This window comes from Culex pipiens, chromosome 3 (assembly GCF_016801865.2).
Source record: "Culex pipiens pallens isolate TS chromosome 3, TS_CPP_V2, whole genome shotgun sequence".
NCBI classification, from domain to species: domain Eukaryota; kingdom Metazoa; phylum Arthropoda; class Insecta; order Diptera; family Culicidae; genus Culex; species Culex pipiens.
In genome coordinates, this window is record NC_068939.1 from 27,632,187 (window position 1) to 27,644,226 (window position 12,040).

The 12,040-nt window shown below is 42.5% G+C and overlaps 1 protein-coding gene across 1 annotated transcript; it reads left to right on the forward strand.

The window, feature by feature from the left end:
• The first annotated feature begins 813 nt into the window (after positions 1–813).
• On the forward strand, positions 814–11,471 carry LOC120426377 (uncharacterized). The gene is made up of 2 exons (XM_039591137.2): positions 814–1,429; positions 9,345–11,471. Exons 1-2 carry the CDS (start codon positions 1,352–1,354, stop codon positions 10,734–10,736), a joined length of 1,470 nt encoding a protein of 489 aa, XP_039447071.1. The 5' UTR covers positions 814–1,351; the 3' UTR covers positions 10,737–11,471.
• Positions 11,472–12,040: the final 569 nt, after the last annotated feature.

A 12,040-nucleotide genomic window follows, 5' to 3' on the forward strand; every position in this document is an offset into this window, starting at 1 on the left:
AAAAAACTTTTCTTTTTCAAAACAGGACGTGGACTTTGTGTGGCCTATCCCAGTACATATTTTAAAAATAATAATCTTGAGAAAAACCTTACCTGTTGGAAAATATTCCAAAAACAAAGTGAAATCCTATCAAAGTCACCCCGGTTTACGGTATACGGTAAAGTCACAGCCACACACACAGGTATTGCCAACAAAATTTTAACAATCTTTACAAAATCTATTTTTTTCACCTTAAAACATAAAAAAATCAATTGCAATGAATAAATATATTTGAAAATTATGATTTTCTGACCTCATATTTAGAAACTGACTGGTGATAATGAGATCTGTGAAAAGAAAACAAAAAAGTTATTTAAAAATGTTTAATTTTGTAATAAATTACGTTATTGTGGTTGATGAAGAAACCAAAATAAAATTAAAAAGCCTAATTGCTTTATCCCAAATCTCTTTGATCTAATTTGAAGAATCACTGCGTTGGAACACAAAGTTCATTTCAAACCATAGAAAATGAACACCTTCGAAGGGGAAATCCAATCCACCATGCTCTAAGGGCCTCTCCTGCTTACCGAGCATAGATTCATTCTCATTCAATCTCCTTTTTTCTAACGATTCTCCTTTCACAGTTATCCTCTCGCCACACAGCCAAGCCATCGGCATGAACCGTTAGTTCACTCTTCGCAAGGGGAATCGTCCCAGTACGCTCTCTCGCTCTCATTTTTTTCTGTCTGCTCCTTTTCTCTCTCAATTCCTTCAACATGCCGATGCCCGATCCAGTCAAGTGTGTGCCCGCTCGGCGTAGATTCCTTGGTTCCATTCACTTGCTCGACCGTGGTCGAATCGGACGCTTCGAAACCCGAACAGATCAAGTTCTGTGTTCAGAGTATAGTACAGTGCAAAGGGGGGCGAACTTTAAATCCCAGCACGGGCCACGCATTCATTCATCGTTCGACCAGTGACGGAACGTGTCGTGAGTTCGAATCCCGAAGCGCGCGCTTAACAAATTTTGTCGTCGTCCTTTCACAATACAGTGAGAATGTGTGCGAGCTGAAACAAAAGGAAAGGCAGAACCGACGACGACGTGTGGGCAGCTCTCCTTTTATGAATGGGGAGGCATTGTGTGTGCGGTGAATTGAATTGATAACGGTAAAGGCTACCGAGTGAGGCCGTTATTCGGCAAAAAGGATTAGTGGCGACAATTGGTGCAGTTCTGAACACCGGGGATTAGTGAGTGGAAGTTGGCAGTAGTGACGCATCGGCGCGCTAACGAGCTTAAGTGGATTAGTTGTGTGACCAAGTGGTGGATGCGATTCCACGTGACGTGGAGTTTGTAGTGTGCTAACCGGTTCGGTGGATGATCCTGGCGGCTGGTTCCGCCCCCACAATGACCATGTCGCAAATCCTGAAGCAGACCAAGAAATGTTGCTCGAAGGTAGGTGTCAAAGTGCAAATTGTGGTTTGGGTTATAACTTTGAACTTGATCAATATCGAGGCAGACTAACTCGAAATGACCAACCAGCACTCCAGAACTTTCATAGAGGTCCCAGCTACAATTTGGAACGTCGAGGACATCGAACCGGTCACAACCTTTCCCTACAGTGGAGTTCGTAGACAAAGAGTCTACAAACTCAACCGCTTCAAAAGGAACAAATCGCATCGATGTCCCCACAAGTCCAAATCCCAGCAGCGACCTCCACCGACGATCTGAACGCTCAGTTGGTCCCCGTCAACGCCACCAAGCGTAAGCCTAAAATTAACAACCGGGGATTTGCCCCCTTTCAAAGGCTCCCTCGTAAAACTTGTGGGAATGGGAAGTGCCGATTCGGATGTTCCCACGCCACTGCACCCACGTGAACCGAAACAACGTCAGGGGTGGCAATTAATTTTAACAAGTTGTGCCCGAGCCAGGATAAGGGGTGAAATATGAAGCTTCATTTGAGAGAGGCATCGCAGTGTGTGTTCGTCCCGCAAGGGGTGTTGTGGACTCGGATGCACATTGTTGCTCGAATGTGGGAAGCTCGTCACTGCTTTATTTCACGGGGATTGTCGGATCGTGTGACCAGAGGAGGAGTCCTGCAGGTCGAGGGGTTACGCGCGTGGAAAAGTGTTGATTGAACGATGCGGTAATAATGAGTTTAATTTGAGTGACTTTTTTTGTTGGAGATTTGTTGCTGTGTGTGAGGGCTGCCGATTATGTTAATTGATGGCAGGTGGAGTTTTATCGATGAACTGATTAATGCTGTTTCGGTAATCGTATTTGTCACGTTGGATGAGTCTTTTTGGATAGGTGACAATTTCAATTTGTGTCATTTTAATTTAAATATTTAACGATATTTTAATGAATTGAGGAGCGATTAAGCACTTTGGCTACGTGGATCAATCCCTCTATCATCTAATATCAATTAAATTACAAAACCAAAACCATTTTTTCCTTAGATTTTAATTAAATTTTTAATCTTTTATGAAATTCATTTATGTAAGAATTGATTCATAAAATTTCATAAATGTTTAAAAATTGAATCTCAATTATTTTAAGTCATCGCCAACATTTCAGTATTTGGGGACGCTGAAGTCCAACTTGACTTAAGGAATCACATCAAAAAATGTTTTAATTACAAAAAAAAAAAACATTCTTCGATCAACCTAAATTCTATGAAGTGCTTCGGTTTGAACTTTGGATAATCCAAGGATTGGATGAACATAAACTTTTTTTTTTCAGTGAAAATACCTATTTTTCAAATCTCTTAAGCCTTAATTATCCGAAGTTTCATTTATCCGAAGTCTTTTATCCGAAGGTTTTTAAAGAACTTTAGATAATCAAATCACAAACAAAAAATTTTTTTTTTCATGTTTTGTCTCTGTTAAAGATGGCTAAAATGGCGGTGATGAAATACAGTCCAGACTCGATTATCCGAAGCCTCGATTATCCGAAAGTTGGTATGGGACTTCGAATAATCGAATCACGAACATTTTTTTTCAGTCAAATTTGAATAGTTGATTGCCTATTAAATAATAAAATGCATTTCTTCAATATTTCATCACCGCCATATTGGCCACCATCTTGGATTTAAAACATTTAAATCACTTTACTGCCCCTGATCGCATAAATGTCCCATATGCATTTTTATCGATTTCGAGTTATTGATGCAGTTTGGTTCAAAATTGTGTGCTCTTTCAAAAGAGCCTATAACATCCAGTACTTTGTTCCAGAAATCAGGAGGAAATCCATTTTTTTCGCGAAAACTTAACACGTAGCCTTATGTATGGGACAAACTTCAAATGCGTTTTTCTCAGCTTGCTGTTTTTGCATATGGGACATTTATGCGAACATGGGCAGTTTAGCGCAGGACAAATAAGGAATACTTTATTTTTCCAATATTTCATCCCCGCCAATTTCCAAATCACTTCAGATCATTTTTAGGGGAAATTTGAACTCAACAACCCTAACCAAGCTAACAAAAAAAAATGTTATCGAATATCCGGAATGTTTTTTTTCCGAGAACTTTGGATAACTGGGTCTGGACTGAATGCCGATTTTTTAAATGTTGATTGGAATTGGAATTTCAAATTTGCCGATTCCAGTTTATTTGTTACAAACTTTGGTCTTTTAATTTATTTTGAATCAATTTTTGGTGAAATTTTGTGAATTTCTTTATTACTGATTTCGGTTAAAATGTTTGGGAGTTATATTTCCTTATATTTTCCTTCAATGAATCATGTTTAGTTGAATGAGGTACAATTTTCTGTTGCAATGTAAAATTAACGATACTTTATAACTTTTTACCATGCAGAACTTTAAAACTATTTTTTCCAAATCCTGATAGAGAGCGAGATCGAGAGAGAGTGAATTTCCCTCTCAGTGAGTGCCCAGCAGTGAAACAGTGAACAGTGAAAAAATGTGAAACTCGCATTTTTTAAGAATATTGGAAACACCCATTTTTCATTTCCAAAATCAAATCATTTTATAATAATCGTTACAAACTTTCCTCCACAAACTCTTCTCCCAAAAATGCCACTTTTTATCGTTTATATCTTTTTTGGGACAAGTTGAAAAATAGGGTCACTCTTAAAACAGTAATTATTGTGGTTTTCAATGTTTAAAAGTTGAATTTTGGAATGATGAGAATGTGGTTGGTTGAATACAAACTTTTTTTTTGTAATTTTTCAAAATAATGTGTAAAAATGTGAAATTCACCTGAAATTTTATGGAAGTTTCGGATGTAAAATTGTTTTTTTTGCACACAACCTTTCACCATTCCCTTATGTAATGTTACCATCATGTTTATTCCTGTGATTATTCATGAATTTAAAATTTTTAATTTGATAATTTAAAGTTAAATCGACGTACTTTAAAGTATTCGATAAAAATATCTCCCTCGAAGCATTCCTGAAAAAAGACAAACAGACAGCGAGCAAAAAAGCAAATAGATGGCACTGTTAAGTGCTTGTCCTGGCTCACAATGGCCGCCCACCCACACACACACTCTCGAACTATGATGGCGAAACACTTCGCCCACTCGAGAGGACGTACTTTACGGTACCCCCCTTTTTTCTACAACCACAATCAATTCCGAACGATGCAATCAGCCAATAGCTCTCTTCCCCCTGGGAGAAGGTCACAACTGGTAATGGATACAACTTTGTGCATTAGTGGTTGCCTACGTGTAGGCGTACTGGCTTGAGGGGGCGCACTCTGGTGGAGAAAGCTAGAAATATGCCTTTTGGCATTCCGACGAGGCGCCAACAAGTATGCAGTTTTTCACACTCTGCGACAAACGTGACCTCTACTAATCCATTTCGTGCAGACCTGAAGGCGAAGCCCACTTTCAACTTTGATTGCCCTACCGCGGTGCTCATTATCGGTTCCCCCCACTTACTGGCGGGCCGATAATTTCCCACACAATCTCCGGGGCAACAGAATTCCCACCGAAATCGCTCCACAGACGGGTTAAAAACAACTGCAACGGCGAAAAAGAACCAGAAGCAAGGTTGAAATTTATGTGGGAACTCCAGCACAGCAAAACCACCGATATCATCGTCATTATCTTCACCATCGGCGGCGGATCCCGCGGGAGCTGCGCTACTGCTGCACGGTTGAGAGTGCAATTTCCTCGAACCTTGAGCTACTTTCCGGCGGCGACCGGTGAAAGTTTGGGGTGATTCATTACCAGCACCCCAAGCGGGGTTGCCTAGCTGCGGGCGCTTTCGCCGTGCAAAAACTTCTTGTTGGCAGTGTTTTTCGAGATGTGCCGCACCGCAGAAGTGAAAGAGGTCGATGGGACCATATATTATGAGGTGGGCGCCCTCCGGGCTTCGCCCGGGTTCGAAAATCTCGGAGATCAGACACGAAAAATCAGTCATCTGTGTCATGGGCGACGTCCCGCAGTCCTCGGCAGAGGACTTAAAAGGGCTCATGTGTGTTGTTTTTATTATTATTACTCCGCACTTCCTTTCGGTTGGCCCTTTCCGAGAGGCTTTTAGCGTTCCCTTTTTCCCTTCTTGTTTTGTTTTTCAAGGGTCCCAAGGAAGCTGCACACATGTCTGCGCGCACACACCGGGAACAGGTGTGATTACGAGCTTTTTCCCAGGGAATCAGGGACCTAGGGTAGCGCGATCTACTTGGGACTCGCTCAAAATCCATAGAAACCCTTAAACTTTCGAGGTCCCAAACCTAACATCTGACCCTAACGTATGGTATAATACGTCAAGTGAGATTCGGTGAGAACTTTTTGGGAGCGCTGTTTGAAGGACGACTTCCAAGAAAGAGGAGAAAGAAAAAACCAGTCTAGTGATGTGTCTGCGAGAGGAAACAGCTCCGAGTTTGGGAGGAAGGGAATCAAGAAAAAAAAAAAACGATACAAAAATAAAGTCATGCTCGCGCGCCCCCTCCCGCCACCAGCTGCTGCTGCTGGTCCGTGAGGGATATCGGTGGGAAAATGTTTAAGAAGCATCATAACTGACGGAGTTTTTTTTTTATAATATCTCAAGCCACAGCGTGGAAGAACCTCAAAAAGGAGAGAAAGGAACTTGCTGGAAACAAAATCAACATCACCGCCGATGGTGAGATCCCACGGGTCGGCGCGGGGAAAGAAAGCAGGAAATGACTTGGACAGATTTTTGTTTTAAACATTTACTTCTTTTTTTATGAGGTGGGATTGCCACCTGACGGTGGGCCATATTGAAGTTGAGCTGAGATTTTTATGGTAATTGAGATGGTCGCCGCAGCAGCAATTAGTGTGAGGAGATTCTTCTGACAAGGATAAAATTTCTTCGATGTCATTTTAATTGGAAATGAGAAGATTTCTTGAACAAGAGATACATAATACAAGCTTGAAGTACTCTCCAGTTAGACTTCATGGGCGACCTTTAACATTCTAACCTCTGGACTTAAGAAGGTTCTTAAAGAGATTCGTCTAAAGGTAATGAAAATTTAGATTTGGTTGAAACAGAACTGACTTAAAAATGATTTCGTAGGTAAATGTCATCCATGATTTAATTTCTCTCAAAAGTTACCAAAAATTAGGTCACTCCCTCAAAATCAGACATTTGCGTTAAACTCAATTTCAGAAATAACTGTTTGTAATCCAAGTTGTGAATCTTTTGAATGAAAGCAAATTGACTTTTTAATAATTTCGCTGCCGGCTCGCGGGTATCGCGCAGTGGTACCAGCATTAGAAACAAAGTGTGGTTGTCAAGCCATTGCACACTTTGTTTCTAATGTTGGTACCACTGCGCGATTTTGATATTTCGGGCGTGCACCATTCGTAACGCCATCTTCGCTTAAAAATCTGGATTAGATTGGAAGCGCACAAAAATCAGCATAGGGGAAGTATGCCCATTTTAAGCCGAATAAGCGGTCGTGTTTGAATGATGCTTGATAATCTGGATTGTTCCTTGAAATTCACTAAAACCAAGTACACCAACGAGTAGAGCAAGTTTTTGTGAACATTTCTGTTTATTTTCACTTTTATTAAAAGTTATGCTATTCCTTTTACAAGCAATTAACGGTGCACATCAACCAGAGCTTTTGCACCAAAATTTTTGTTACAGATATTTTAGTATTTTCGAAACTACTGGAACTATCGATAAAATTTTTCATTCGTCCCCTAAAGTAGTGTCTACTAAGCGATTTACAACACAATTTGTCTATTTTTACAATCAGATTGTTGCAAGATTGGGTCCGTAAGTTTGTCAATTTTGGAATAAGAAGACAACAACTTCCTTGGTTGCTGTGCACCCTTAAAAAAAATATTTCAAAAATGCATTCTAATCAGTCGAGTGCATTGGGCCACGCCCATTTTTCTATTTTCAGCTTAGTTCTTTTTTTCTTCCAGCGCTCTTTTGGATCTGCTTAGTGCTGCCAAAATTGATGAAATTTTAAGCGAACACTCACGAAAAGTAGCATTTATAGCGAAAGTTTCCTGGCACCACTTGCCCACTCCAACAGGCGCTGCACCAGCATGTTGGTGGTGTTGGTGGCCACCCTTTGTTCTTCATTTGCCTTCGCTCCTCGCTCGGTTTTCTTCAGCCTTCGATTGGAATGGGTCGTCAAAATTCAAACGTCAAAAGACATGGCGCGTTTGTTTATTTTATGGCGCTTGCTAATTATTTACATGTTTCGGGATTATTTTTCAAGTGAGTGACTAACTAATGTGCAAAAGAACATGTTGCCGGTAGTTGGAAGCAATTTTATATCTTAAGCGCTTTGAAATCGTTAGCGCAAGTGAAAAGATATTGATGGCGACTTTCGTTAAGCAGTTAACCTCTGATCTTGCGTGTGGATGTGAGTGCCACCAAAATGATGAGAAATGGTCTCGCAAAATAGAAATTATGATCAAAAGTGCATTAAATTTGATCTTTTTGGCCAGTAAATTGCATAAATTTGCGTGCTTACTCAAGGCGGTGCTGTTGCTGGTAAGTTTATAGCCTAAATAGTATTTTTTGAGCTTTAATCGAGCATCAAACTCTTCATATGACGAAGATAGGTGTTTGATTAGAAAGAATATATTTCCCCTAGGTTGTCAAACTGATCAAAATTTCGATCCAAAAATCGACTTGACAACTCCAAATCTGAAGAATCTTGAAGGCTTCAACTCTCTTACCTCAAAAAACAACAACCCGCAAATTAAAGCCAAATAAAAGCGGCGCTCGGCACAATTCCACAATCAGCCTCCGATTAATTGTTGATTGCTCCCTTGAAATATCGCAATGCGCTCTTTTTTTTTGGTTTCGCCGAAAAAGGGTTAATTAAAAGCGATTCGGCGGCGATGGCGCCAAAAGGTGTGCGCCATTTTTTTTTATCTCTCTTTCTCGATACAGTCATCCCACATATTCGGAACACCCACAAATTCGGAACACTTTTGTGGTAATTTGTCAATAGAATACAAAATGCACCTTTTCTGCCGACCCTGCTATTTTTAGGGCCTTTATTCGGACATTCTCTTGCTATTTCACTAGTAAAAGTAATACCTTTTAAACAAAAACTGCATTTCAAGACTATTTTATCCAGAGCAGCAAAACACTGCCAAAACACTGCCTCCAAATTGCCTGTTCCATGATTGTGGGATGTTATTGTGTCTCCCACAATTGTGGAACACCTGAATTTAACTGATATTTTCACAAAAAAGTTATCAAACCATTCATAAAACATTACTAAGCATGAGTTTTATTGGTTTGAGAGTGCAAAGTCATTATTTTGTAAAAAATATGTACTCCTGGAAAGAAAAAAAAGTTTGTTTACATTGTAAGAAAAAAGTGTTCCGAATTTGTGGATTTCAAGGGTCAATGTTTTTCTTTGAAAACTTGATATAAAACGTAAAAATGTACAGCCGGTCTATACATCAATCGAAAGATCGTTAGAAAAGCTTTCACATGAAGGTAAAAGCAAGTCATTATGTTCAATTATAGATTTTATATGATTTGTTGAACATTGGCCGATCTGTAAACTGTTCCTAATATGAGGGATGACTGTACCACCGGAAAATTTCCAGGATTTAATTAGTGTTCGAATTGGGGAACGAAAATCGGATTGCCACAGACTTCCACGGTTTGGGGGGAGGGTGACACAATTTTCGATTTCCGGGAAGCAGCCGAGGCTCTCGAGGGAATGTTTGAAGTTCAGCTCTCTCGAGGACGAATTCCGGCGAGTGCTTTCACTTTTATCACATGAAGAGGCTGCGCGGTACTTGATGCCGACGAGGGTCATTATCTGCCCGTTGTACTTGGACAACTTAGAGCTTGTCGGAGGGGATTTCTAAGAATTTCGTAATAGAACGCTCTCTGCTTGAAGTCTTGTTAATTAAAAGCACGTGTCTAAGCCAATTTTTTTCTCTCCGTTCCCTCCACAGATCATCAGAAAGCTGTCGTTCCACCCGAACGGAGTCAACGGGCCGTCCTCATCGTCGTCGTGTGGTGTGGGTTCCAATAACGGCGGTACGGGAACGCACGGTCGGTCGATCTCGCTGAACAACCGCGCCACCACAAAGTACGTCCTGCACAAGAACTGCACGCCGACGCGGTGCAAGGTTCAGCCGACCAGTCCGGAGCGGTTCGGAGCGGGTCCGAGCTGGATGAGCGAGGACGATTCGCCGGTGCGGCGCAGGCTGGACCTGTCGCCGTCGGCCAACGAGCAGCCGGACATCCCGGCCACCCAGAACAACTACCGGGTCAGCCGGGACGGCAAGAACCTGCCCAAGAAGCGCACCAACATCACCAGCAACAAGAACGTCAACCTGCGAAAGTGCTTCCGGATGCGGAAGGGCTTCAAGGAGGAACTCGGCGAAGAAGAGCTGAACAACAGCGCCAGCGTGGCTTCGTCGAAGCTGGACAAGATCAGCAAAACGCTGTACCACGGAGCTGGAGGGAGTGGCGCGGTGGATCACCGAGACGGTGAAGTGATCTACACCCACGAGGGCAAGCTGATCAACCTGGCCAACAACCTGGCGTCACAGGCCAACGAAAAGAGCAAGATCTCCAAACCTCTCTTCCTGAGCGGGAAGCACAAAAACTACAACCAAATCGAGACCGAGTTCGGCGCCGAGCTGGACTACGACGACGGCGACGATGACGAGCTGGTGGCCTGCGAAGTGGACGCGATCCGAACCGCCGCCGACGGCAGCCGCCTCCAGTTCGAGCTGAGTCAACCCCTGCCGGAGGCGCACGTGTCTCCGCTGCCCGGTCGAAGCCACTACGAGGACATCGTGTTCGAGAAGGTCAAGTTCGACCACAGCAAGCGATACCTGCGAACCGGCTCTCCGTCCACCGCAAGCAACCGGTCCCACCCGGGCGTCGTCCAGTCCGCCGACAGTCTCCTCTCGATCAACCAGCTGGCGAACAAGAGCGACGACATTGTCGACCCCTGGCGGAACTACAACGTCTCCAACGCCAACACCCGGTGGAACAAGGTCGCCAAGAACCCGTGGGAAATCGAGGCGCAGAAGGTCGACTCGCCGACGCCGACCTCCCCCCTGCGGCCCTCGTGGAACCCCTTCAGCGAGGAGGAACCCGAAACAACTCCGCCGCCCAAAGTGTACCCGCCCCCCTACCAGGTCCGCACCGACATCTGGCAGAACCTGAACAACAAAAACTACGAGATCGACTCGGACGTGGTGTGGCGGACGTCGAGCTCCAACTCGCGACGTACCTCGGCCAGCACCGTCGAGACGTGGATCGAGGACGAGGTCTTTGACAACTCGTTCAACGAGGAGCTGGAGCGTCGCTGTGCCACCCTCCAGATCTAAGCAGGCGCACAGCTGTGTGTGCGCCGGAGAGAGAGCAATACTTGTGTCTTTTCCTTCGCGCGAAAAGACGATCAAAGTAGGCGCGTCCAAACGTAAAACATAGTTTGTAACTTTGCATTAATATATATGAAATTTGAGCATGTGATATTAATTATTTATGATACTTATAAATTAACGGAATAAAGACGAAGGCGAACAAATCTAAGTCTAGTTTAGTTTGTAACGATAATATGAATTGTGTTTTTGCTGTTTTTGTGATTTTATTTTCTGTTGATTCAAACTAATGATCTCATTTAGATTTGTGACACTAATTATAGTATTAATATCCAACTCAGAGGTTCACGACTAACGCTTAAGCTGCGGATCAATCGAAACAGTTTCTTCTCTACCTGTACGTACCTTAACATATACATCATTCATAAAAAAACTGGATTAAAACCGAGCGCAGCAGCGCGCAAAGCAAAATTAAATAATAGTGAGATAATAAGCGCGAGTGAGCTTCTTTTCTATTCCCTTAATTTAATTCCCTCCTCAATTTCGCTAATATGCCGACGAAGAGCGCGTGAGAATTGAAAAATAAACCAGTGAGAACACTATCATCCTTTATACTGAAATTGTACTCGTAGAACCGTTGAGATATCTATTGCTTGCAGCAGCACAGTCAGAGACTATATATCGTAAAAGTAAAAGCAAAAAACTAAAAATAATAAATCGAGAATGAGAATCGAAAGCATAAAAGAACATGACTTGTTATTTAGCGCCTCTTCCCTGACTCCCCCCCTTCTCATCACCCCGCATAGAATCCATTAACTCTCGTTGGATGGTTCTCGGATTCTTCACACGGTCCGGGTCTGTTTTCGCTTCTGCACTCTGTGTTAGTTGACTTTCAATTATCTGCTCGTTGATTGCTGGTTGGTCGGAACGAACGTGGTACGTATACTGCTAACTGGTGGTAAGTGTGGCGATGTCTGGGAAACGACAAACGAAAACGGGGGCAAAGTATATCCTAGCTTTGCTCTCGCCTCTGTATCAATCAATCAATTCGGGGGAAGGATACGTGAGCGTTTCGGAATGGAATCGTAAGCGTTGTTTGAACGCTTTTTGGGTTTTTCGAAAATGGGGAAGTGTCTTTAGATTGGGAACGTTTTAATTAGGATATCAGAAGAAGACGAATCGTTGCTGGGAATGGTCGACATGAGATTTTGATTTTATTAAATTTTATTTCTTGGTTTTTCGAGTTATTCTTCATTAATTTTCCTTCTTGGAGGTCAATTTTAAATAATTTTCTTCTACGATATATTGAT

Coding starts and splice junctions, on each gene's coding strand:
- LOC120426377 (XM_039591137.2), top strand. CDS start 1,352: ATGATCCTGGCGGCTGGTTCCGCCCCCACAATGACCATGTCGCAAATC. Junction 1,430..9,344: donor CCAAGAAATGTTGCTCGAAG/GTAGGTGTCAAA, acceptor TTCCCTCCACAG/ATCATCAGAAAGCTGTCGTT.